This window comes from Bolinopsis microptera, chromosome 1, assembly GCF_026151205.1.
Source record: "Bolinopsis microptera isolate Bmic1 chromosome 1, MBARI_Bmic_1.0, whole genome shotgun sequence".
Taxonomy (NCBI): domain Eukaryota; kingdom Metazoa; phylum Ctenophora; class Tentaculata; order Lobata; family Bolinopsidae; genus Bolinopsis; species Bolinopsis microptera.
The window spans coordinates 5,360,181-5,387,876 of NC_087072.1; the positions used below are offsets into that span (position 1 = coordinate 5,360,181).

Genomic DNA, 27,696 nt, shown 5'->3' on the forward strand with positions numbered 1-27,696 from the left:
AACACTACAAATCTATTACATTTATTGAGAATTATGTAATGTAACGTGATGGAAATATTTTAAACGGGCATATCCTGTCCAAACCCAGGATGCACTACATGAAGAATTCGTTGTAACTTTGTTTGAAAAGCATTAATGCGTTCACTGCAACATAGCAGAGCTGTTGTTATTTGTGTTGTAAGAGTAAGAAAGTGATAAACTGATGCATGTCAATTATTGCAGAATTTTAACGGCTCGCGCACTCGTCGTACAGAATTCGTGTGAAATTTTACTGCAAACCTCTGATTTACGATTTTAAATCATCGTATCTCTAATATGTTTTTAACCCAACTCCACTCAGCTCTGATTTACAAAATTAGCACAGTTGTAATATAGTAGTTCCACGTAGAGTCTATTAATAGATATATATAATACCGGTATGGTACACTGTATATTGTATAATGTATATAAATTATAAATACAACAAACATCATTCTACATTGTCTAGTCGGTATGTGGAGAAATATTCAAACTAATCCATGGAATTCAATAACGCGAATAAGACACAATATTGTAACGAAATAAATTATAATTATACACGATATGAAATAAATTATAAAAACCATTGTTCTAATAAAAAAATTACAAACAGAACTTTGAACAAAAAGACCCTAGATATAAACCATAAACTCAATAATCTTTATTTTTTTGTTCTTTAGAAACAGACTCAAAATGAGTGTTAAACTTTTGGTAGCGAGATTAATAAAGGAAAATTGCCGCTACAACTACCATTAATTTTGAACAATTCCTAAAGTATGGCTTCAATAGCACGAGGTGCTATTATTTGGTCTGAATATGGTCTTTGATTATAGGGTCTTGAACATATTATAGGGTATTGTAAATACTTGCATTTAATGCAACATAATTAAAAGTTTGAGGCAATTCTAACATATATTATACGTTTCGACAATAAAATATTCCCAAATATTCTCTGCTCTTCTGAATAGTTTCCTTTCTGATCTTCTTCTGCTTCTCTACTAACATGCTCGACCGCTTTCTCTTCACTGCTGCGACAGCTGGTCCCCTTCTCTGCAAATTGCTCTGTTTAGATATTCAACATTTAAGAATTCCAACACAATTAAAAATTGTCAGGGGTTCGGGACAAAACATGACATAAAGAAACTTTTAATATCATTAAAAGAGTATATTATATATTGATAATACTAGCCAAAGTGTGTTCAGGCCCTCAAAGTGGGGGACACAATATTTTGGGTACAGTTTATCTAAATTATCTGTAAGTCATAACATGAGTTATCAGACGAGAATCATATCACTCACTTATCAATCTTTCAATCTCTTCAGCTCGTTGCATGCAAGACATACAGGTCTAGGTAGGGTAGACCTGATGACTTCTTTAGATTTTATACCCTCATACTAGAATAAGTAGGCGGCACCGTTCTGATATAATATCAGAGCCTTTGCAAAGTTTCCCGCTTTATCGTCTTCGCTTGCTCTCCTCAAAAGTTGAATAGCATTTGGCAGAGTACCCTCTTTCTTCGGGCCTCCTCTGACGTCAGGTTGATTATTACCTGGGCGATGAGAATCCAGTTTTACGATCAGAAATAAATGTTGCCACTACCTTATCTTTCTCTCTAAATCGGTATGTAACCACGTATTCAACGAAATCAAGGTCAATTTTCCTGGCTTAAAAACAATATGAAAATTAAGCGTATTTTTTTACCTGACTGCCCTGCTGTTGCAAGATATAGAAACTCTGAAGTCTGAAGAGGTATCGCCACTGATTTCATGTATTCTAACCAAGGGATGGTTGATTTTGCCATCACCTATTTTAAACAGGAGTTAAGTAAGGTGTTAAATTAGTGAATAAATGGTTTTTTATAAAAATTCGTTAGGAATAGCAGTTATCCCTTTAAGTGAAAACTAGTCTAAAGACGACTAACATTTATATGTTTCAAGAACCACCCTCCAGGCTTTATGCTTTTATCATAAATTTTATGGAAACTTTCATACCCTTGGCCGGAGGACAGGAATATCTTTCGTTAGAAGTTGGAAAATAGCCGCGCTACGACTTACGAGTTATATATTAAACACTATAGTGCACAGATTTAGAATTGGTGGTTTTTTAGAGATTGGTAAGCCAATAAAATACACATACAAATTAATCCAATCATTATCGGACCACATTTAATCGACTCTACGGTCAAAAATACGTTTAGATAAGTAGAGAGTTCCTACCGTATAAAATACGATGAGGTCCTCTATTATTATTATAATAATCAGGAATCTCAACCGCCAATTTTCTAAATTTGCACACTGTTACATTTTACCTGAGAATCTGTCGGTGCAAGATTCACACGATCCAATGTTAGGAGCTACGAGACGAGACAGTGCTGAGCAACTTATTCACGACCTCCCATTGTTTCATATCTTCAAAATTATTTTAATGTTCGATATTTGAGACTTATTTATGATAATTTGCTTATTTAAAAAACATTGTCATTGCATTAGATAACTTCAGGGAAAATTCTAACAGTACTATAACGAAATTTATTTAAACAAAGTCACTCATGGAATGCGATATTTACATTTCACAGGTTTACAAATTCAACTATTCTGGTACATTCGATATGTACAGCACGACAATATTTCAAATTAATTCATCGAATTCGGTGAGGCAAATAAGACACAATATGTTACATAAAGAAATACATTATACATTGAACATTAAACATAACATATCATAAGAACTCGTAGCTGGAGATAAGAGATTGATCTGAAGAGAGATAACTAAGAAAGGGCAAGTGAGATCCGATCATGTGAAAAACTCTAGGACGAAATTTCGTAGTTTAAATTATTCCTAGTGACATGCAGGTAGATGTTAGCATTATATTCCGGCCTATTAGATTAACTAGCTAAACATACGCAACTCCGATCCTGATTAAACTGAGGGTTACCTATAAGTTAATTTCAACAAATAAAGTTTAATTGATTGATATAATATCATGTGATCGATTGTGTAACAGCCTCAGTGCAGCCGTTGTTACAGTTCAACAAACCAGGCCACCAAAAAAGATAATTTACGGTACCACCACAACATGACAATGCCAGGCCGTCACAGGATAACACTTCCAAACTGCCATCACAGAATACCAAGTTGCTATAATACTGTAGCTACAGGATAGAGTGTTATACTGCCATCATAGGATTATAGCACTGTCAGGTTAATGGTGCGTGACCTGGGCAGGACTTTAATTTAATATTTTACAAAACATATGTTCTCCACGAGAAGGGGTTTGTGTTTATGATACATTATGTGGGCCGGCCCGCCAAGTATGTACAGAGTGTTGCGCAGCGCTAACCGGCACTGCGCTGTGTTGCACTGGGCAGCACAAGTCTCAGGAGTTCTCCTCCTCACCCTCAATGTCCTGAACTTGGGTGCTATCCTTCTCTCCCTCCCCAGGTGCAGTGTCGCTGGTCCAGAGCGTCAGATTGTCCCTCAATAGCTGCATAATCAGGGTGCTATCCTTGTACGACTCTTCTGACAGGGAATCTAGCTCTGCTATTGCTTCGTCGAAAGCTGCTTTTGCGAGCCGGCATGCGCGCTCTGGTGAGGCTAAGATTTCGTAGTAGAATACTGAGAAGTTAAGAGCTAGACCTAGACGGATTGGATGAGTTGTTGGTAGTTTTTCCGCGGAAGCATCAGTTGCTAGCTTGTATGACGCAAGTGATTTCTCCGCAGCGTCCTTCCTCTCCGTATTCGTCGTGAACTCAGCTAGATACCTATAGTAGTCACCCTGCATCTTATAATAGAAGGTTTTAGACTCATCTGTCGAGGCATTCTTAATCAGGTACTCGGATAACACGTTAAGTATATCGTCACAAATCTTCTTCAACTCCTTTTCTATTTCCACTCTGTACGCTGAGAGAAATAATCATTTTACAAAAGTTCACTAATATTTTCATATTCTAGACGAGCGTAAACACATGCATGCTGATAAGGTGGCCAGTTTTGTGGCCATAGTCAAAATACATTTCACATTTTTGAGAGTATGTTTTTCAAGAGTTGTGGCTGTAGTCAAAATATATTTCAAATTTTTTAGAGTACGGCAAGTTTCATTTTGATCAATTAATATAATGGTAAAGCTCGACAACCGACAGATTTAATAAGTTATAGTTCTCCCTCAAAGCCTCAATGTCCAAAATACATGGAGAGGTCTAGTTCAGACTAAAATTTTTGTAGATAACTCAGTAACCTACCTGTTGTCACACCTCCTACATTTTTCTTAGCGTCCTCAGTCTCCTTACTTTCCATAGTACTGATAATCCTCCATGAGGCTCTGAGAGCACCGATGACATTCTTGTATGCTACGGAGAGTAGATTCCTTTCTTCTACTGTTAACTCATCACCAAGAGCTGCAACCTGCGATATGACTTATGACATGTCGCATAAGAATAAAATCAACATACATTGCATGGTATGATTCTATAATATAATAATTATGCAGTCATAACAAAATAACAATTTTTATTCGTAGAAAAAAAAAGTAGTGTATTATAGGGAAAAATATTCGTTTTAGTGCTAACCTCTTTCATGCTGGACACCATATCATCATATCTTTCAGCTTGTTCAGCTAATTTAGCCATGTACACATGATCGTCTCTTGAAAACCCGTCAGTCATCTTGACCCTACAAGAAGACTGTTCAGGTTAGAGATTACCGATTGAATTTTGGAATCTGACTTCAAAGTTTTCAGACGAAAAATAGTTAGTCAGGACTTTCGTTTGTCTTTTATTATTTATATCGAGAAAACACAAATATGAATTTTATTGATCTTCTTTAGATAATCTAGTCTAGACAGTTGAAGATTAGTTGAAAAAATAGAGATATCAGCTAATTTGTGAGTCAAATAAGCGAAATATCATAAAATACAATAACAAAATTAAAAAACATATAATACTCTGATAATATGTAATAACGATTGGGAATGGATCACGCTGAGCAGCTGAAATTAAATGAAGCCGAGCATTTAAGTATAGACATGTAAATGGGAGCTATATCAGCGACAAACTTAGATTCAAGATAAAGGAAGGTTTTAACTTCAAGATGGATGTGAACTCCAAAACAGGGATCTTTTAATAAATGCTCATTTAAAGTTATAATTGTTGCAAGGAACAAAGTTTCACTTGGCACCAGATATGTTATCTAAATTTACTTTGGGTACAAAATCTGGAGGAAATAGTTTGTCCCTAGAAGGAAACATTGCCCTGAATGTCTGTTTTATTGTGGTTTCTGCCACTCCAGCCACATCACCAATTTCCTTTGCCGATTTGTCAACATCCATGGCAAGGCAGGTAAAATATATAGCAGCTGCAGCAACAGTTACTGGGACTTTTCCTGCCACTATATCCAAATCAACAGCTTGCCTAGCAACATGAGTAGCAATATTTTGTGCTTTGTGTTCGAGCTCCAGATTTGAACAAAATCTTGACATGAAATCGCCAGTTTTTATAATTTCCACACTGGTATTTAGTGCCCTCAATATCAATTTAAAAGACTTTCCTATTTGCTTTTTGCTGACAGTACAAACAGCACAAATTTCTTTGAAAGTTCTTGTTGCCCCCTCTTGGTTGCAGGCAATATACAAACAGGCAGCACAATTTGCTTCTGTAGATCGACCTCTCAGTGCTTTAGTATCAGTCATATTCTTAAATAAAGTGTTTGCTCTGTCAATTATAGCTTGAGATGCATTGAGTCTATTAGCCATCAATCTTATTTCTCCAAAGGCCTGAACAAGAGCTCTGTCATTTCCTGAAGATAAAATACGATTTGACAAGCGCTGCATCTCATAGTTGTTTCCTGTGGACAGTATAGATGTAGTAAGGTCGCCAGAAAGAAGAGGATTCTCTGCGGCTCCAACTCTGCTGGGATCGTCACCAGTGTCGTCTGCAAATGTTCTCCATTCTGAGCCAACATCGATAACCCTGTCACCAACCACAAGTCCACATTCTGGGCAAACTGTGTCACCTGCCCTGTAATCCTCCACTAATGGAACATTTGGATGAGATGGACAAAACTGTCGTCCCCATGTTGATGTGTTCTTCCGTGACATTTTCTTAATAGGAAGATTGGCAATTATTACAAGTTAATTCATAACAGAAATATGCGACATTTTATGTATGTGGATACAATCATTATATGATTAGCAAATCTTGCAATCAGCGAATTTTGTCTAGCCACGGATTGTGACATCACAGAATTAGTTCAAGGATATGAAACATAATAGGCAATGAAGTATAAGTTAAGACAATTATTTGAAGCTGGGTTTCTCTGCTAACATACTGAACCAAGAGATCTGTGGCAAAATTTGATCCACCCAACTACTGGTTTATTTTGCTGGGATTTTAAGGATTTCTACAAAAATTGAATCAAGTAAAATGATATCAAAGTAACAGATATCAAGTAAAATGATCTATGATCAAATGATATCAAGTATGAGATTAGATAGATTGGGAAAGAGGACCAAACCTATGGTCAATAAGCTTTTTTTAATCTTAAGGTCCCCAGTTACTGAGCCAAAATCCTGGCCAAAATTACAAATTGACCGGAGCCAGGGTAAAAATCATGATCCCGGCCAGGCCGGGATCCTGGTCGGTTCCTGCAATGTACAGTGTATCTCATGACACCTTGGGTTACAGAGCCTGAGACACTACCCAGTTAATGATATATTAAGATGTGGACTGTGGAGTCGGGTTGTTTACAGTATGTTGACTTCTAGTTAGATACAATTCTTAATTACTCTCAAGTTTGTGATATTTTATCGTGAAGTCATGACAATATTCTGTGTTTGAACTGCCACATTGTTTGCACCGCCTAATTCGGGAGTCAGAACGCTGTGCTGAATATTTGCATGTAGCATGATAGCATGTAGATTGATAGGATGAGACGTGTACACCTTAGGCGACTTTGAGCGATACATTCTAATTACAGATTGAAATATGAAGGAATCCTGCACGAACTGAGCAACATATCTCCTTTGTGTTCGACTTCATATCTCTGTTTGGGGCGGTACACATTTTTTCAAACTTCTTAAGATTTTCAAGACAATCCTGGCAAGATTCATCCTTGTGTTTGGTCACATATATCTCATAATCCTTGATCGTAAGTGGCACCAAACCCTCAGAATTTGTAGTATGTATTATGAACTAACTTAATGTGTAAATGTGTAATTTCAATCAAATCTGAATAAAATAATTAATCTTTGGAGATAGCTAGAGTGAGCTATGTTACAGTCCAGCTGTTCGATTTCAGATGCATGGATCACAACAACAATTCTCTACAAGATGCACACTCTACTCTAAAGTATTACTCCTAAATACCTGCCTGCATCTAGGGGTGATTAGGGGAAATTATTTAGTCGTTACTAACTACTGATTGCCATGCAACTTCAGCGCAAAGCCGCATCTTAAAACTTGCAGTGCTGCACTTAAATGACAAACAATTAGTAACTGACTTTTCAAAAGAACACATTTTTACGTTGGATGAAAGAGATAATCAAGCGCAAGGGTGTTAAAAGTGGTCAAGTTCAAAGTTGAATCACATTTACCCATAATGCAATGTTTGTATTAACTGACACGGGATAGATTTAAAATCTCTGTGTTGTGTATAAAATATTTAGTTATCATATTGGTACATTACAGATAGAAAGGTGGAAGGTTGTAATAATATATAATAGTGTAAAGTATGTTAAATATTAGGAAGCTACACATCAGGCCTTAAGGCCACAGGGGGGGGGGTCCGAGGTCAATTTTGAGATTTTGAGATATGTTGTAGAGCTCGATCTAAATTTTCAAATGCTTTTGTCCTTACCGAAAACAAAGTTTCCTATTTGAAGATATCGCGCGTTGAATTTTGAGGTTTACCTGTAATTCTATTGTAAATGAAAACTTTAAATGCAATTGTGTTCAAAATCTATCTTCTTTTTTAGTTTATGACTTAGAACCTTGTAACTTGGCAACAATGTTCTTAAAGGTATTTTGAGTTTTTGTTATGTAACGATTTATGATATCTTGCTCCAAAGCTGAGATATGAGGTTAACCATGAGTGAGAATTACAAAATTTACAAAATTTAAAATGGTTAACCTCATAAAAAGAGTTAGGAGCAAAATTACAACAATCGTTACATAACAAACTTTTAAATTTATGTCAGGAACATAAGTTCCAAATTTGAGGTGAAATGGATAAAAGCTCTAGGAGAAGATAGGTTTTTGAGGTGGTAAATAAATTGTTCAGGAGAGTCAAAAGACCATGATTCTGAGAAAATATGTTAACCTTAATTTTCCAACAAATAAAGGACATATAATAGTTCTGTTCACATTGGATGGCCAATTGATACCCATTGATAAGTTTAACTTGTGATGAGAGCAACAAAATGTTAAGAACTGGTTATTTGTGAGGTTAACTGATTAAAAAGGCAATAGTTAACCTCTATTTTACGACAAACTAGGCGCTCTGGGGGGCTAAGGGTGGTGTGCAAGCGTCAGATAGTACGTGGTCTGCCAACTGGCAAAAAACTTTTTTTCGACCTCGGACCCCCCCCCCCCCCCCCCCCCCTGTGGCCTTAACAGAAGGCCTTTCTATAGGATTGTGGATCTTGTAATGGCATCTTTCGGTACAATTTAAAGGGAACATAAGTAAAATGTTTATTCTATAAGTTACATTGGAGTGTACTGAAAAATCTATAGAATTGTGAATCATGAATTACCTCTTGGAGAGGAGAAAAGAATATTTTCAGATTAATTTGACTCACCAGAATGATCGGACACGTGATTGAGGGTTCAATGAAGAGGTACCTGCCAAATGATCAAGATTTTCTAGGGATACCCCTTCAGTACATAAAGATTGTAGAGAACTTGACTGTTAACAAAGAACTATAGCATAGCAATATACAATGTTACTGCAGTGCCATACAATACTGTACTATACAACATGGTAAACTATCGTTATTGTGCACCACACCCTTTTGACATAGTATTGCAGATATCCCTCTCTCTAGCCACACATTGGCATCTCGAACATATTACTGATTCCCAAGAAATAGCAACACGATCTTGGGTGAGACATGGAAAAGAAAGTAAAGCAAATGACAGTGATGTAAATTGAATAAATATCTGGTATTTCTCGAATATTATACTCAGTGAAACAATAAGTTTTAAGTTTAAGATTGTAGCTTCTTTAAATTATTTGTATTCTTATTGTATTGCTGTGTTAATCTATACTAATAATCTTAATAAATGTGTGTCTGTCTGTAGTTTACGAATGGTTAACTAGAGAAATCGGTAGGAGATATGGAACTGGTTTTATCGGTATAGTGCCGACAAAACTCTGACGAAGCCAAAGGATACAAGGATACAAGGATACAAGGATACAAGGATACAAAAGTGATAATTACTTTATTGAGTACACAATAGTTGTAATTCTGAAATAATTTAAGTTACACAATTCTAATTATTTACAAGTGTGTAGGGATAATTTAGAAATGTTATATAATGCTAGTTTTAGAAAAATAGATAAATCGAGTTTGTATGGTTCAATCTTATTTCAAGGTCCTATAGCATTATGCACTTGCCAGTATTTGAGTGGAAATCTGGGCTCTTATAATAGGCTGTATAATTTTCGTTCACAGAGAGAATTGAATGGATTGCTCTTGCTGTGGCAGTGAGTGTGGTAGGATCTAGAGTTTTGTTGGAGAGCAAACCGACTAGGTCAGTAATGTTTAGGGGATGGAAATTGAATTTTTCCCTAACTGAGGAGTAGAGCAAACAGTCAATCAATACGTGACTTTCGTCCTCAATAGGCTTTAGCCCTTTGCTGAAAAAGCAGTAGGTGCACCAACGTTCTTCTCTTGGTACAAGGGGGGTTTCATATCTGCCCCTTTCGATGTAGAGGTTGTGGCAGCTGATACGAAACCTTGTCAGACTTTTTCGAACATCCGGTATTTTGATAATTCGTAGGTATGCCTCTGGTTCGAAATCATGTTTAATTAAGTTATAGAATTCTAGTTTTGGCGAGGAGGCCTTGGCAGCTTTCCAGGTATTCACGAATTCTTCCCTCATGTTATGACTGATTTGGGTGGAGAGCTTAGATTTTGAGGAAGATGAGGGGGTGAAGTTGTATTTGGTGAGAAGCTTTGAGATGTTGGTATACCAAGGAAGTCCCAACATGATTTGTTCGTGAAATGCAGCACAGAGTAGTTCGTTTTCAGTGTTTTCAAGGCGACTATAGTAATCTATTGCAAGTTTGCAGGCTTCAAAGAATAGAGGGTGGCGCCCGCTTTCGCCCCAGCAACCTATATTTGATGCTTTTGAATGTACAGACAAAGACCACTTGATAAACTTTAGGTGGAATTTTTAAATGATTAAGGTTTTTCAAATCGGTCGGTTGCCTATTAAGTATTACCATTCGAGTATTAGATATGTGTGGGGCATTCAGAATAAAATTGCGGTGTGTTTGGACTGGGCAAGTTCATACCTTCACATCGTTTTAACTTCGAAAACCTTTACTCCACTTATATACTCAACAAATGGCGGATGGGGTCCACAAGCCACAAGATACCACAAGAGACTCGCTGAAAAACTATCCCAGAAGAGAGGAGAAGACTATGCGGCTATTATGTGTTACATGCGCACCAGGATTAGATTCTCAATCCTCAGGAGCACCCTGATAGCGGTCAGGGGTGAGAGAGGGAGACGGCAATCGTATACATTGCCAGTCAGTGTAACTTCGTTTAACTTGATACCTGCCACCATGGACTATGAATGTTTCTAGACACTATCCTTTTGATATTGAGATATTGGTATTTCAGATCACGTGTACATCGTTCCTTTTTTTACGACACAGTAATTTATTGACACTCACAGCTATAATTTTAATCATTGAATCAGTATTTTTATCTGTGCTCTGCGAATGCATCACATGAATCAGTTTTTTAATCTATTAACTTATTACACATTTGTGCTCTGCTTTAGCATCACTTGACTATTTAAAAAAAATTGTTTGTTCAGGCCATGACCTTATAGTCAGCCAATTGGCCATTGCTATATTATGTGTATATTGTTTGAATATTCTTTAACTTCGAAAATGTAATGCGTTTTTAGAATACAATAGGCGGGTTTATACTTTTGCATTTCAACTACGATAGTGAAGTCCCGGCCGTAGGCACGTGTTACACTAGTATGATTATAATACGGACTTTTATTGTCTGTTGGACAGTTTGTGAAGCTGCACTGATAAAGATAAGTGAGTTACTGAAAAGATTATCGAACTCCTGAAATAGCGCTCGACTATAATCATACGATACATGATATAAAAATGGTAATAATTAATATGCGCGGCATTGCTCATAATCAATTTGATTTCTATTTCTGTCAATTTATCGGAATGTAGTAACTTGCTTACAGTTTACATGATTATCCATCATAAATCAACTGACCCGGTGCTGTTTAACTTTTGTGTTGTAATTATATTATAAAATTAAAGCAAAAAGTATAAAATAATACGTGCGTGCGCGGCTTGAGCATAAGAATGGATGCGTACGTAGGGGCTGGAGTACGCTTGTTTACAGATTGATGAAATGTTGCACTGTAAATATTTAGAATTTACGATATATTATTTGTAGCGCGATGCGTTACTGTGCCGCGCCGCGCACTCAATGAGGCTTCTCACAGCGATGGCTAGATCGGCGAAATGCGCTACTGTGCCACGCCGAGCTGCCATGAATTGACATCGTCAATTAAATATATTATGATCTAATAATAAATTTTACAAAGCTGGCTTTGGATTTAGGTAAAACTATAATTTATTTAAAAATGCACGGATAGTTTTAAATTTATTTCTATTTGTCGTATATTGTATAATTATAAATAATAAACAAGTTAATCTTGTTCTCATGAATGCGCGGCTTTGGCGGCCAGTTATTGACTTATACATAAAGTTAAATTTGTTTTGCTCTAATCAGAGCCCTCTCGCTTGCAGTAGGTTTACAAGGTTTACAAGGTCTACAAGGTTTACAAGGTTTACAAGGTTTACAAAGTACGCGACACGCGTATACACATGACTATGCATATGTGAAACTTACCTGGGGACACCAGGCTATTATGTTCATAAACATTTGGCGGAATGACAGGCTGAGCGCGGCCCAATAAATGCGCTCCTACTAAATCGCTTGCCCAAATTTTAAGAAAATTCTTGTGAAAAGGCCTTGTATCACGTTGCGACCCCCACGGTCGTTTCACTATCGTCCTGACGATACGAGGGGAGCCGCGCACTTCGTGCGCGGTGGGTCATACAACGTATGACAAAAAAGGCCCTAAGGGTATGAAATTAATCTGGATCGGTGTATTTTTAAACGCTGATTCCGAGTCACCCCCCATGACGTAGGGTAAAAATGTTAGATGGCCTCTAGTTGAACAATAAAATCCGTATTTGTCGTATGTACAAAACCTGTAAAACAAAATACTTTATTACATAATAGAATAACTTTACCACCAAATTAAACCAATTCCAAATAAATACCTAATAACTAAACATTATAAATACTTACCGATTGGACGGTAGTGTGCTGCCAATGTTCCACTCCTCCCCAGTCCAATCGGTTATCCTTCTTTGCTTGTCATTGCTAGAAAAGGTAAACACGGTTAGAAGTATTCTGTCACGAAAGAGAGAGAAAGGTGTGAACAGTAATAACATTCCCCGGTTTTCCTTTTCCAGCAATGCTAGCCCCAATTTCTCTCCAGATTGCACTATTAAATTACACAAAAATACGCTCGAAGATCCCGTCTGAGCTACAGCTGTCGTCAGATTATCACCCGCAGTGACCTATCTGGACGAATCCATTAAATAATTAAAATACAGTCAACAACCCCGTTTGAGTTATAGCTGTCTTCAGATTATCACCCGCAGTGACCTATCTGGACGGATCCATTAAATAATTAAAATACAGTCAACAACCCCGTTTGAGTTATAGCTGTCTTCAGATTATCACCCGCAGTGACCTATCTGGACGAATCCATTAAATAATTAAATACAGTCAACAACCCCGTTTGGGTTATAGCTGTCTTCAGATTATCACCCGCAGTGACCTATCTGGACGAATCCATCAAATAATTAAATACGCTCAACAACCCTGTTGGAGCTACAGCTGTCTTCAGATTATCACCCGCAGTGACCTATCTGGACGAATCTATCAAACAATAAACTTGTACCCACAAATACGCTCAACAACCCTGTTGGAGCTACAGCTGTCTTCAGATTATCACCCGCAGTGACCTATCTGGACGAATCTATCAAACAATAAACTTGTACCCACAAATACGCTCAACAACCCTGTTGGAGCTACAGCTGTCTTCAGATTATCACCCGCAGTGACCTATCTGGACAAATCTACCAAACAATAAACTTGTACCCACAAATACGCTCAACAAACCCCGTTGGAGCTGCAGCTGTCTTTAGATTATCACCCGCAGTGACCTATCAAGACGAAACTGCCGAATATTAAAATCGTCCCTGTATTTTCGCTCAACAACCCCGTTGGAGCAGATGTCTTCAGATTATCACTGAATTATGGAACTGAATTTACATACTGAATATTACTCTTATTTCTTATATACAGACATAATTGATCTTATAATAAATATTCGACTCATTTCTATATTTATTATCATAGAATCCGACAATAAAATGCGATAAAAACTTAAAACACGACACATAACAAATTACAAAACATAAAGCTGAATAAACTCACAATTCCTAAAATAGAAACATTGACTTTTGTTTGACCCAACGCTCTTGACTCATACATTAAACGACACAAAACAGTCATTTGATTGCCTTCTTGTTTCTCAATCAAGATACTTTTCAAAATCTACTCTGAACAAAGGTTTTTATGTATTGCTAGCTCTCTCGATCATTCCGTATTTCCAAGGTCAGCATCCTCAGATCCAGGGAATGTGTTAAAGGAACACTGAGCAACCATATGACCTGGTTGGTGGCATATAAAACAACATACCTTGGGACTACTACTCCCCCTCATATAAAGCTTTTGTCCTCGTTTCTGAGCATATGAGTTGTATCTTTGCTGTCCTCTATCCTGAGCATCTGGGTTATATCTGTTTTCTTCTCTCATTGTTTGACCCGTGAAATTCCTTTTATCCCAATTTCTGGTCCAGTGAATGTCAGACCCCAATTTGTAATCCTCAGCTAGAAAGACAGGTTCCTGCTTTACCATTTCCTCCATAGGAGTACTTTTAAAAGGTAGACTAGAGTGATTCTCATTCCTTGTGAATCCATCTCCAAACGTCCTTTTTAACTGTTCTTGCATCAAGTCATAGGATAATGTACTAGTGCAAGTTGCTCTAACTAATCTCGCCTGTTCATCACTTAGGCTTGCCTGATTTAATAGTCTATACGCTAATACCACGTCATCGTAAAGATCTTCGTTCTTTCTGAGCTGTTTGAGAATTTTATACCTCCTCTGGAATTCCAAGATGTAGTTGTCTATATCTTCTCCATCTCCTCTCCTGTATCCCTCAAAATCATCTATTGCCTTAAATAAAGACTGAGTACTGTCCTTCTTATACAGTTTGTCCAGTTCGGCAATGAGTTTATCAACTCCATCTTCTGCTCCTAGCACCTTTAATGTCATGTTTATAGAAACCTCCTGTGGTCTACCTTTCATGTTCATAATCAGCTTACTAGCTTGCTGTTTCGTTGATGCTGCGGTGCCAAGCTGCCATATTAGCACTTTCTTCTTCCATGTGCTGTAGTCAGCGCTGTCGTCTAAAACTGGTATCTCACGAAGACTCATAGTTATAGTTCAACTAAAAAAAAACAACTCTAAAACTGTCTCTCAAATTAGTCTCTAAAATGTAGTCTAAATAACACACAAACAAAGTGCCACTGTCAGGTCGTTGCGTAGAACGTTTTCCGACTTCCTGCTATCACTGTTAGATGGCCTCTAGTTGAACAATAAAATCCGTATTTGTCGTATGTACAAAACCTGTAATACAAAATACTTTATTACATAATAGAATAACTTTACCACCAAATTAAACCAATTCCAAATAAATACCTAATAACTAAACATTATAAATACTTACCGATTGGACGGTAGTGTGCTGCCAATGTTCCACTCCTCCCCAGTCCAATCGGTTATCCTTCTTTGCTTGTCATTGCTAGAAAAGGTAAACACGGTTAGAAGTATTCTGTCACGAAAGAGAGAGAAATCACCCCCCATGACGTAGGGTAAAAATGCTTACCTGAAGAGTTATGGGCAAAAAAACTGTTTTGGTCACGTGACAGGCTAGTTAAACACAAATTCAATTGTTTCGGACTCGGGTTAGGGTTAGGGTTGTGATTAGGGTTATGAATAGCTTTGGGGTTATGGTTAGGGTTAGGGTTGGGATTAGGGTGTATGTAAAACCGTTTTGTTCGGCTGCAAAACCTTACTTGAGGACCCCAGACTTTAATGTTGGTAAACAACATTAAATAGAATAGAGATTAGGCGGAATGACAGGCTGAGCGCGGCCCAGTAAGCAAAACCATAAAAACCATGAAGTCACGTGAAAATTTGGGCGAGCGAATTAGTAAGAGCCCAATAAATGTGAAACAATTGTTAAATGTTAAAGATATTTTTAATTCAACGTAATTTTAATAAAAATATAAAAATATTTTATGAATATTTGCAATGATCTTATGTTACATTTGTCATACGTTGTCTGAATCGCCGCGCACGAGTGCGCGGCTCCCCCTGTATCGTCGAAACTCTACAGGGGTGAAGACAGTGGGGGTCACTTGTATCACGTTGCGACCCCCACGGTCGTTTCACTACCCTTTATCGTCCTGACGATACGAGGGGAGCCGCGCACTTCGTGCGCGTTGGGTCATACAACGTATGACAAGGGGTCACCACGTGATACAATGTAATATCATGTCATGTTTTGATTTGATTTAATTAACCTGGGAACCCTTTCCCAAGTTATACTATAATGTTCATAAAGATGAAAGAAATTTGGCAGAATGAACATGAATGCATGATGGTTGTTTGTACACTGTACAACCGCCCACGTGCAAATCAGACGAGAAATATGAAGTTGCGTAGTTACCATGGTATGGTAACGCATAACGAGGGTTACTACACGCACGTGCACGTGCAATGATTTAACGTTCTTGTAAACCTTGTAAAGCTACTAATTGTTTTAACGTCATTTTGATCGGTTTTGTTGATATTACGCTGTGTTTAGTACAAACAACATTTTAATTGGCTGTATCTTCGGTTATGTACTATGTAGGACATTTTTGACGCGATTTAAACTTACTAACAAAAAAATACTATTAGCTTCCTCCCTGTGACCGGCCACGGGTTTTCTAGTTTCTTTATAAAACAGGAAACCATTGTCAGCCTTATTATATAAAGGTCATATTTTCCTTATAAAACGGGAAACCATTGTCAGATGAATTACGATCAGCGTGCTAAATCACTCTACAGTCGATTTTCGAGATTGTTCTAAAAGGGCCCCGACAGTTGAAACCAACTTCCATCGATGTATTTTCGGACGCTAATTCCGAATCACCCCCATGACAAAGGGTTAAAATGCTCCCCTGACGAAATATTGACGAAAAACTGTCTCGATCACGTGATATGACCGTAAAAGGAATTTAGTTTAATTTCTCGTTAGGGTTAGGGTTTCAGCATATGCTTTTGTTAAGGGGGCAGGGGGGGGGGGGGGTTATTTATGAAATTTCTCTCGAAATTGATTTTATAGTTGTTTCTGATAGAGGGGAGTGATATCTACCAGATATTTTTGGTCCCATGGAAAAATTTTGTTCCTAGCCGAAATTATTTCCGGTCAAAGGTCAGTGCTCATGTGCAATTGTATTGCGTGAGCGATTTTCAATCGCGCGCCCTGAAAATCGAGTCTAAAAATCTATCTTCTCCTACATTTTTTGAGCAATCACCTTGAAACGTTCAGGATATGTTCTAAGGACCATTTAGAAACTTCTGGTCTATCACAATTTTAAAATAGGCCTTAGAAAAGTTTTTATTCGATTTTGAAAAACAACTATTGATAAGGGACATCTACTTAGGACGTCCACCAAAATCACGGATTTTTAGACCACCACCCTCCCCCTGTCCGGATGTGTCCGAATTTTCAAAACCTAAGCTGGTCTGGGGTCGTTTGCTGCTTGAAAAGGTTGGTGACTTACTGCTTACGTTGTGTAGGAGAAATTTTTATTTCAAAATTCAAATAAACTTTACATCAATGTATTACAGTTATATTCAATAGAAAAGACCACAATATCTCCTGTGAGGCAAAAACATGGAAAAAGAGAGCTAGAAAAATATTCATGAGACTCAACACTACCAGACTACAGCTGGAGTGAGAAACATTATGTAAACATCAAAGTAAAATTTATTTTGGCTGAACCAAAACACGGTGGTAAAACCATAATTACATTGGTGCCGACCCTACATAAAATCATTAATAAATAATCAAGAGAAATATATACGATACCTTCTTGCTACTACTCCAGTCTCCACAAACTTACAAGACATAACAATAAAATAACATAATTATATATTATAATATTATAATAGCAATCTATCTAGCCACTCACGTACGTACTGCGTGACGCGCTTATAACTTAGCTTGATCAGCAAATAACTTAGCTTGATCAGCAAACTCCATGAGTTTTAGTGCATATAATTCCCGGAAATAGTTATAAAATTTGTAATCGCAAAAAAGTTACAAGCAATACCTTTACAGCTGTGTTCCTATTAAAATATATAACCTGGTAAGTATAATTCGATGCCGTCTCCAAAATGAATCATTATTCCCATTAAGAGGAGTATGCAATCCTGCGTGGTCCACAAGACTTCAAGTTTTACATATTTGTCAATCAGATAAAGATTTTCCTTTGAATCTACCATGCTAGTTTGCTAAATGCTGCTTGAAAAGGTTGGTGACTTACTGCTTACGTTGTGTAGGAGAAATAACTTAGCTTGATCAGCACTAAATATGTCTAAACCAACTATTATGCAATTCAGCGGACCCAAATATTTTATTTGATTGAATATCCTGAGTACGTGAAGGTCGTCGTATTTCATCGATACAATCTAACTGTTCAGTATCAAAATCAATATCAAAAAACTAGATATAAAACATGTTCGTTCACATATTACGTAATCAATATTTTAGCAATTTTTACCCCACACTCTATAATCAACCGTAATCAAGACCCAACCCCACCCCTCCCAACAGCAAAATTACGTAATCATGGCCTGACCCCCCCCCCCCCCCCCCCCCCCCCCCTTTTTGACTTTTTCCCCTGAAAAACGGTTTTCTCTACGTTTAATGCTACCCTGATCATTATGAGCCGAAATGATTGTTATGATATCCGGCCAAGTACCTACCCAACTACTTACTTTAGCAGCCGGATACCCGATCCATTCCTAATTTTATCACATTGAGTGGAATTTGAATTATAATAATAACTTATAACAATTGACAGTGGAGTTATGGAATGTATCAATGAGAACGTGGTCTAGTTCTGGTCTAGATGAAGACTATTCTGATAGCCTGGTTCGTTGTTGCACATCATGTTGGGGCTGCACCATGCAAAGTTAAACTTTCTGTAAGTTGCTGGTCCAAGCTTAATCTACTTTAAATTGCTGAATAATGAATATCTGTCATATTTTTTCTGTAAATTTAATCATGAGTTGAGCTTGTTTAAATGAATGAAATGCAAACAAGGGAAACATAATAGGAAGATGTTTTATTCATTTTTGTTCAGGATTACAGTACCTCTATCATTACTGGAACATTAAGATGCCATGGTGACGATGGACCACAACATCTGCACAGAGTTCAGTTATCATTTGATATAGGTCAAAACTCAGAATCAGCTTATCTGCATCTTTATTCAAAGTAAGTTCTTAATTATTCTGTATGTACTTATTTTATAACCGAAACCAAAAATTGACAATTTGGGTAGAGTGTACTATCGCCTTTGTCTCCTTTTTCCAAACTAAAGGAAATGATATCAATTTAAATTACCGTTATCTACCCGAACGAAAAATGATACCGAAAATGGAATCATGGAATGAAAGAACATGCATCATGCAAGTATAGTATATAATATAAATTGGGTAGAGTGGACTGTCGCCGGTGTTCTCTTTTTTTCAAACAGAAGGGAACAATATCTATTGTCGAACAATATAAATTATCGTTAACGTACCCAAGCGTAAAATAATCCTGAATGGAATTGGTCGCTCGCTTTCCCCATTCATTCACAGCTGTTGATAGGAAGCAGAACTCGGCACTAACGATGTTTTAAAGTTACGACACTGACTGATAACAGCGCACTATTGTAGATAGCACCTTGTCTTCTCTAAGAATTTTGTCGTCCCTTATGATTTTATGCAATGGCACTTTTTTGGATCGACAGTAATTAATTCTTTCAGTTTCACGACAAGTTGCTTGTGAACTGCATACATACATCATACAATATTTCTAACAGTTGAAACAATCAAATAGGAGGTCAAACGATCCGTTTCATGTATACTGTATAGTAATAGAAAAATCAATACCAATCCTCAGTGCCAAATTAGAATAATGAATGTTGGTAAAATGATATGTTGCTACTTGCTCCTTTATCAAAACTTTTTATCGATCGTAATTATTGGACAAGTGGCGAGATATGAATATACATTATACATATTATTGTGCACGGAAATATGCTACTCAATAGATTATTTTTTCCCGATCCATGACTCAAAGTGCCGAAGGCACAAAAGAGTCAAGGACAAGGGTTAGCGATCGAGGTTTTTTTTTATATGGTAGCTTTGCGACCGTGCGTGCGTGCGTGCGTGCGTGCCCTCGCCCCCAGTCTAGTTATCGCCCACGTGTCTGCCTGCGCAAAGTTATTTTGCGCGATCATCTGAATTAAACAATTGTTGGCGCGCGGTGCTGAAATGTTCAAGTACATTGTTAATTTTACCATGTACGCATCCCGATAGGGACTAATTGATAGCATTGTATTATTATTTTGAGTTAGTATTACTATTTTGCACAGATCCGTGTCTAGTCAGGTTGCATAAACAATAAACATATAGTTACATAGAAATATACACGATTTTCAAATTCAATATAGAATTATATCAACTGGGCGGCGCTCGGCCTGTCACTCCGCCATATCTGCATGCTTATAAACAGCAAAGACTGGGGTCCCCAGGTGGTACTGGTATGGAATATGATAGAATACTTCATCCCGGATCGGGAAATTGAGCGGCCATCCACAAAAGAAAAGCGGCCGCATTTCTTGTTCACATGTAAGTTCTTCACAGCTAGAAAATAGAATCTATCGTCCAATATAGCACAATTAATCGTCCCTACAAGTGGAAGACTGGAATTTCACTGAAATCTACGCTAAAGTGTTGTAAAAGTAAGTCCAATCCGATTAAATTTTACATTTTAAACTTTAAGTCTAAATAAAACTATAAAACAAACAAAAAATTAACTGTCACACAATCCAGTGATTATCCGACTCTGGCTATTTTCGGAGTGGAGAACGGGGAGATAAAGACCTCCAAAATACTTGGTCAGAAAGAACCTGATGCTAAGACTATGGTACAACTTCAAGGGACAAACGAGTTCAAAGCGCTGCCCGCTCTGGCAGCACTACTGGGACACGATTACAACGTCACAGCTAAAACATGGCCGGTATCGATACTGCTGTTCAGAATGGCAATGAGCTCCGAGATGCTGCACAAAACTGAGGAGCAAGCTGACTTTTATCTCAATCAGAAGTACCCCTCAAGGGTACAGGTAATAGCTGTTTTGTGTAGGTTAATCAATTAAATTGATTTATTATTTAATATCGATAATTGAGTCGATCCAACTTTGTAAATGCCCGATTTTCTGTGCTAATCTAGAAACGTATCAGCTTTCTTTCGTTGATAATGACCAACTTAGTCAAGTCCGCAAATTTGAACCGGTTCGCGGTCGATAGGTTCAATGTTTGTTTTAATGACCCTAGAAATAATGAGATTTGAACAGATTATTTTTAAATATTTAACAAAGTATACTATACTGTACGTGTACTACTAGTTATTATTATTACTATTATCAGTACCATCAGCTAACGAAGAGGAGTCTGTCAGACAAGATCGTGAACTTTGAAAATATGGCAGGGAAGTTTGTCCGACAACTCAATCCTTGGACATTTGATCCCGATGACGAGGTTCCAATATTTCCAACTTTTTGTTGTTTTTCATCGAAAATCCCAGAATTTATTTGGCAAGTAAAAGAGTATGTTATGACATTTCAAATATATCTGCGAGCTGAAATTTTAGTATCAATCATGTACTTGATACTTCTAGATGTAACAACTGTAATAATGTTACATATCTATATATAACAACTGTTATAATGTTACACATATAGATGTAACAACTGTACCAATGTAACACATCTAGATGTAACAACTGTAACACATTTTATTAGATCCTGTGTGCTAGTCCGGACGGAATATGTGATTACAGGATAGAAACAAAGAACATTTCCTCTTGTTCCGGACTGGGACAGCCACTTCATCAAAATGATATCCAGGTATGTGCACATGCAGGTATGTGGGGTATGTACATTTTAACTGCTGACCCAAACTTTACAAACTTCTCAGTAAAAAAATACTATTCCCCCGAAGTATTGTTGAGACAGGCCTGGCTGTGTGATGTCTTTATACCATACAAGGTGTGGTTCCTTAGTTCACCCTTATTGATTGCTCTTATACTTGCTCTCTGTGTGGTTGTTGTGTGTGTGTGTGTGTGTGTGTGTGTGTGTGTGTGTGTGTGTGTGTGTGTGTGTGTGTGTGTGTGTGTGTGTGTGTGTGTGTGTGTGTGTGTGTGTGTGTGTGTGTGTGTGTGTGTGTGTGTGTGTGTGTGTGTGTGTGTGTGTGTGTGTGTGTGTGTGTGTGTGTGTGTGTGTGTGTGTGTGTGTGTGTGTGTGTGTGTGTGTGTGTGTGTGTGTGTGTGTGTGTGTGTGTGTGTGTGTGTGTGTGTGTGTGTGTGTGTGTGTGTGTGTGTGTGTGTGTGTGTGTGTGTGTGTGTGTGTGTGTGTGTGTGTGTGTGTGTGTGTGTGTGTGTGTGTGTGTGTGTGTGTGTGTGTGTGTGTGTGTGTGTGTGTGTGTGTGTGTGTGTGTGTGTGTGTGTGTGTGTGTGTGTGTGTGTGTGTGTGTGTGTGTGTGTGTGTGTGTGTGTGTGTGTGTGTGTGTGTGTGGAACAGAAAATCAGGGAATGTAAATGTTTTTTCTGCGATTTTTAACTCTGAGCGACTTGATGGCTCGGGCCATGTTCAGCGGAACATGTCTAATATATTGTTGTACGGGAATTTACAGTGCAGTGTCCAAGATTCAATTCATAATACCCATAATGACCACTAGTTAAACTATTAAGTGATTATGCGGTATAATCATTTCCTCCGCGAGCGTACCGCTACAATGTCTACTCAGTGACGTGCCTAGGATCACTGTGCAGGAGTGTTACGTAACCATGACCACACCCAGCGTTGATTCACAGAATAGCAGGCTAATGTGGAAATCACCCGCGCCCAGAAAGTTTCAAATTTCATCGCAGATCAATGTTTCCCAGGCCTAAAAATTGTATTAAATACCCTAAAAATAAAAAAGCGTCAGAGCTTCTAAAAATTTCCTCGCAGATTATCTGCCGTCTTTCTGGATGTGGGCGAGATCAACTGTTTGGAGAGGATTACTGAGACAATTTATATTTATTAGATATCCGTCCAAGGCCAGCTGATTATTGAATATTGGGCCTCAGCTATTCTTTACAGTTTAGACTCACAGGCATGCATAATCTTACTATATATAAAGCGAGACGATATATATATATATATATATATATCTGTGCCATTTTACTGACACCACGGCATCAACTTTAACGCGACTTTCCGCAAAAACCGTAAAAGATATACAACTGAAACTTTTTTGACTGGGTCAAATGCTTTTATGCTTTTCAAATCAGCATGAAAAAATAAAAAAATTGGCCAAGGAATAAGAGTTTTAGAGCCCAAAATTTGGACCCCCAAGTGGTGTGAAAACGCGAATTAAATAGGTAATAATTATTTTAGTCTCTTGAGTCTTGACACCATTTTAGGGTTATACGGGTTCCTGCTAGTCATGCTAATGCATCCATCATGATAATGCATCCATCATGATAATGCATTCAACAATAATTGCTCACTATTTGATCTCTGGTCATGTAATGATAATCATGTGATTTTAAGTTCTGATAAGTTATTGTGAGCGGATGTTGAGCAGTTCTCATTCGCCTCACTGAGCACGCCCAAAAATCGGCTCTTTTTATTTAAGAAAATGAGAGGGAAGTCTGCTGTAATACTGTTGAGTAAGGCTTAACCACGCTGCTGTGGATTTATTCAACAAGTAAAGCAATTCTAATAAAATATGCTAAAATGTAAAATTTTACAATATTATTTTGATGAAAGGTTTCCTAAGTTAGTTTAACCACAGTGAGGAGTTTTCTTTTAATCGCAGTTCCAGTGCTCGTGAACGCAGCTTCCATCTGGGCACTTCTTGAAACCCTCCTGGCATCCTGAAATACAGCCATGTTGAAATCATGAAAAAACCGTACTGTTCATTTGCAATACTGATCCTTATCATGCACTTAATCAAATACATTCTACAAAACGTTCTAAGATTAGCAGAAAACAGTGCTTCTATTTGCACAAATAACGAATCGCAGCTAGAAAAAAGTTATAATATTACCTCCATCGTTATCATCATCTCCACCATCGTCCTTGTCACACTTTCCACAAGTCTTCCTGCAGAGTCGGGACATGAAGTTAACAAACTCCCCTCCGTCACAGTATCCCTTACCCTTCCACTCAGCGCACTTCAATCCCACGTCAACACATTCTGAAATGGTTTCTTTAGTCAGCTGAGTCTTTAGTGTAACTTCAGATGTGCCCAAACAGTTATCCTAACAAAGATAAAAACAGACGAATCCTGCCCCCCCCCCCCCCCCCCCCCCCCCCCCCCTCCCCTTCCCCATTCACCGAGATCCATGAATAAGGTTTGCTGCTGAGCAGGTACTTACCACACTGTTTGCAAGACTTCCTGCAGTTGTCAGTCATATACCTCCAGTTCTCAGTGCATTCGGACGGGTCTCTAGCAGCCCACTCTGCACATCTGGCATTCTTATCAACCGCCACACACGTGCCTCCTGAATTGAAATACTTCGTGTTATACACAGTACACAGTACACAGTACACAGTACACATGTACAGATATAATACCATGATATTATAATACAGGCTAATAAAACCGGGCTAAGCGTTTATTAATGAGCTATGCTGCTCAAGGTCGACAGAGCGCAGCATATCACCATAACTATATATAGCACTGGCATGACGTTACAATTGTTACGTATCAATAATATATCAGTCACGTGGTTAGTAAAACACTGTAACAGTCGTACCGTTATCATCACCACCGTCATCACCTCCCTCATCTTGTCCCGGATCAGTCTTACCAGTGGCGGACAAAGTGGGGATCAGTCCCTGCAAACAGATAACAAGGTTAGAGTGGCAGGAACAAGTGTGGGTCGTGATGAAAGAAGCCGAGATTTTCTCTTATAATAAAGGGGACTGCTAATTAATCTAGCTAACCTGGTTGGTGATACCACAAACGTTTCCTCGTCCAATCCTAAAGTATCCTTTCTCTCCGAAGCTGGCTCCCCATGAGTTCTTCATGATGAAGTAGTCGGGAGCGTATCCGACATTGGTTACAGCATGACCACCTCCACTGCAGCTCCTCTCATTGTAGACTCCTCTGAGGAGAAGAAGATGGGTTAGTTCGTCATGGAGGTGGTTCAAGTTTGGGTGGTTATTTCTAACCGTTCATCAAAGAAGTGCAAGTGGGTAAAGTTTTTAAATGTAGCGTGTAGTTACTTTCAGTATCAACAGCTAATTGACTAAACATTTGCAACGATTTCTTTAATGGTTAACTTATAAAATATAAATCCTACCCTCTGTATTTGAAGAAGTTCTTGGTGCAAGTGTAGGCAACAGACAGAGGACCGGAGCTCTCGAGTGCAGCAACCTGTCTGCTGTCTCCTTTAGCGTTGGTGTAACCACTGACTTTGAAGGCAATCAGACCGTTTTGTGAGCTGCTGAATCTGCAGGGTCCTTCCTTTCCTGGGGTGTGATAAGAAATAATTTTGAGTAGGTACTAAGGTACTTTACACTTCATATATCCTCCCAAAACTCGTCTAACTCTATATAAAAGTAATAAACTCCGATTAAGTTTACATTTTGACCTACCCTTGTATGGTACGTGTTTCATCTCAGCCAGTCTACCGGACTTCTTAGCGTAGTTGTAGACATAGTGCATCCATCCGCCTCCGCATCCCTTCTTCATAGAACATTCCAGACCCTCCTGTTCGGAGAAAGACTTGAGGATACTGCCTTTGTTTTTGTAAGCTCCCTCCAGAGCTCCCATAGCAGAGAACACCCAGCAAGATCCACATCGTCCCTGACTCTTGATTTTGGTGACAGCCTGGTGTTTGCCACCGTTAGCAGTTCTCCAGTCTCGAGATCCGGAGGATGGTCCGGCGGTGAGGGGCACCATGTACTCTGGGACGTCGTCTCCGAGTTCTTGGGTGAAGTTAGCTCCAGTGTAACCGTACATCTCCTCTTCTGTCTGTAGAGATGCAAGGTTTGAATGTTGGTTTGGAATGTTGTCAGGTGTTTTGCTGTGCAATTTTAAGTATATTTCACATCTACCAACCCCTTACAGACCGAACCACATCATTTAACATTTAACTAAAATCTGCGAACCTTACCATGTCAGAGAACTGGTTAAGACCCATCTGCCAGGACTCATCATGAGAGTTGTGCTCAGCAACAGTTTGGAGAGTTTTCCTGAAGAGACCCAGTCGAACCCTCTGTTCAGCTCTGTTGAGTTTCCTGCCTTGTTCTTGAGAATAGTCTGAGTACAGTTTCTGAGGTGGGTGTGTTGTGTTGTCAAAGTGATTGCTTAGACTGTGTCGGGAGTTTAGGAGACAAATTAGCTGTTATAATCTGTCAAGAAGTAAGTAATTGTGCTATTAAGTTAGCTTAATGGCCATTAGTCTGCTACAGAAAAGACATTTTCACAGTCAGTAAGTTACCTGTAAAGCGTGAGGGCTCATCAAAGCTGAGGTGATCCTCACATCAGTTCTGTCATAGCCATGAACTGTAGCAATAGCTACAAGTAGAGCAAGATACGCAAACATTTTGTCAAATAATGGATTTTCCCGGCCAATCTTGTGGTTTAAATAGCATAGATTATACGTTTGAACAGATGTTTGAAAATTGGATTAACTTCAGTAAATTAGTGCGAATCAGACAATCCAAGTTGTGACGATTGAAATAATTTCGTCAGGACTTTTGTCCCGGATTCTTGCATCTGCTACATTTCGCTAGAGATTAAACTATGATTAATTTAACACGGGGATTTTTTTAAACAATAGAATTAAGACGTGTCAAATAAGTAACGTTTTCCTCTGTTCTAGACAAATTTGATAATGAAATAAATCCGAATTTTTGTTGAAATCCAAAAATCTAGACATAGCTAGAATTAAAACGTGATCCAGACTGATCTAAATATAAGTTTTTATAAATCATAGGACTAGGAAATTCCCAATAGTTTGAACAACTACTCTCATTTCAGGTTGGGTGTATGGGTCTGTGTGGACCGAGTTGTTTCCGGTGTTGGTCCTACATCTGTGGGGACTGTTGCAAACATCCCGGCTGCTACTCGCACGACTCTAAATGCTTGGAGGGTTACCTTACTCTGGAATGTATTACTGGTAAAGGTCTCATCTGGGGTGACAACTCGGACACCTGCTAGTCTTATCTCTTGTTGACCTGTTTTTGAATGTTGGATTTGAACACGATGTATTTCGTTAATAAATTTCAATCTGCTTTTAGCTTGTTTAAGTTAAATTAAGTTGAGTGACTGAACAGAGGTGAATTTGAACCAAAATGCGAATTTGGTTCCGAACAGAAGCTTTTGCTCACCTTAACTATATTTATTTGCGAATGTTTTAAATATTTATCTGGAACCCTTTTAATATAATGATTTATTATTCATAATTTCGATGCTACATCAAAAAGTTTAAAATATTCTTTATCAATGCAACAAATTCATGATAATCACAGCTACAAACATTTTATTTTGTATTATTTTACGATGAGGAAATTTAAAATTGTTTTTGAGACTATCTTTGTTTAGGATTAACTACTTTATTTATTTTACTTTAGAATTCAAAAAAATAATTTGATATTTATTAATCTTTGAACTGTAATGCTTATTTTCAAATTGATTTAATTGTTTATTCTATTTTTAGAGAATGTCGTTTGAATTAGCAATTTTCCGTGTGGCCGTTTTCCCCTCTTGTTAGTTTCAGATCTTCTCGATGTTAGCATTCTAAAAGTACAATTATCGTCAAAAATAGCGACCAGGTAATTAGTGCTCGATTATTGACACCCTTTTCCTCCCACTGCCAAGCTCCCAATGCGACACGTAGTTAAGTGTGTCCTTGTAGCGATGGTTTAAATGCGTGTGTA

General features: G+C 38.0%; 4 protein-coding genes across 6 annotated transcripts in view; 1 reads left to right on the plus strand and 3 right to left on the minus strand.

Annotated features, from left to right (window-relative positions):
* Positions 1-2,693: 2,693 nt before the first annotated feature.
* The window catches only part of LOC134826439 (14-3-3 protein epsilon-like), a 62,092-nt gene continuing 37,089 nt past the window's right edge, over positions 2,694-27,696 (minus strand). The window contains exons 2-4 of one of the 2 annotated variants that reach the window (XM_063838817.1): positions 4,585-4,700; positions 4,258-4,420; positions 2,694-3,919 (exon numbers count right to left, since the gene is read on the minus strand). In XM_063838817.1, coding sequence (XP_063694887.1) covers positions 3,396-3,919; positions 4,258-4,420; positions 4,585-4,680 — 783 coding nt within the window. In that variant the 5' untranslated portion in view covers positions 4,681-4,700 and the 3' untranslated portion in view covers positions 2,694-3,395. The remainder of the gene's footprint in view (positions 3,920-4,257; positions 4,421-4,584; positions 4,701-27,696) is intronic. The other variant, XM_063838825.1, reaches the window with a different exon arrangement.
* Positions 4,860-6,286, minus strand: LOC134813949 (transcription initiation factor IIB-like). The gene has a single exon (XM_063821900.1). The coding sequence runs from the start codon at positions 6,108-6,110 to the stop codon at positions 5,181-5,183; it is 930 nt and encodes a 309-aa protein (XP_063677970.1). The 5' UTR covers positions 6,111-6,286; the 3' UTR covers positions 4,860-5,180.
* On the plus strand, positions 18,561-27,476 carry LOC134819167 (uncharacterized). Of its 2 annotated transcripts, none has more exons than XM_063828955.1 (6): positions 18,561-18,688; positions 18,848-18,981; positions 20,589-20,880; positions 21,185-21,295; positions 21,559-21,663; positions 26,798-27,476. In XM_063828955.1, the coding sequence occupies exons 1-6, from the start codon at positions 18,614-18,616 to the stop codon at positions 26,975-26,977; spliced, it is 897 nt and encodes a 298-aa protein (XP_063685025.1). In that variant the 5' UTR covers positions 18,561-18,613; the 3' UTR covers positions 26,978-27,476. The 2 variants fall into 2 exon arrangements, with proteins under 2 accessions (XP_063685025.1, XP_063685033.1); XM_063828963.1 differs by having other exon boundaries at positions 18,564-18,688; positions 21,194-21,295.
* LOC134818827 (digestive cysteine proteinase 1-like) lies at positions 23,525-26,381 on the minus strand. The gene is made up of 9 exons (XM_063828500.1): positions 26,256-26,381; positions 25,929-26,087; positions 25,408-25,786; positions 25,113-25,281; positions 24,754-24,916; positions 24,564-24,645; positions 24,183-24,308; positions 23,852-24,001; positions 23,525-23,678 (listed from the first exon to the last, which is right to left on the minus strand). The coding sequence occupies exons 1-9, from the start codon at positions 26,358-26,360 to the stop codon at positions 23,611-23,613; spliced, it is 1,401 nt and encodes a 466-aa protein (XP_063684570.1). The 5' UTR covers positions 26,361-26,381; the 3' UTR covers positions 23,525-23,610.

Coding starts and splice junctions, on each gene's coding strand:
- LOC134819167 (XM_063828955.1), top strand. CDS start 18,614: ATGAAGACTATTCTGATAGCCTGGTTCGTTGTTGCACATCATGTTGGG. Junction 21,296..21,558: donor CATTTGATCCCGATGACGAG/GTTCCAATATTT, acceptor ACATTTTATTAG/ATCCTGTGTGCTAGTCCGGA. Junction 21,664..26,797: donor TTCATCAAAATGATATCCAG/GTATGTGCACAT, acceptor CTCTCATTTCAG/GTTGGGTGTATGGGTCTGTG.
- LOC134813949 (XM_063821900.1), bottom strand. CDS start 6,110: ATGTCACGGAAGAACACATCAACATGGGGACGACAGTTTTGTCCATCT.
- LOC134818827 (XM_063828500.1), bottom strand. CDS start 26,360: ATGTTTGCGTATCTTGCTCTACTTGTAGCTATTGCTACAGTTCATGGC. Junction 26,088..26,255: donor TGAGCCCTCACGCTTTACAG/GTAACTTACTGA, acceptor CACCCACCTCAG/AAACTGTACTCAGACTATTC. Junction 25,787..25,928: donor TTAACCAGTTCTCTGACATG/GTAAGGTTCGCA, acceptor GCATCTCTACAG/ACAGAAGAGGAGATGTACGG.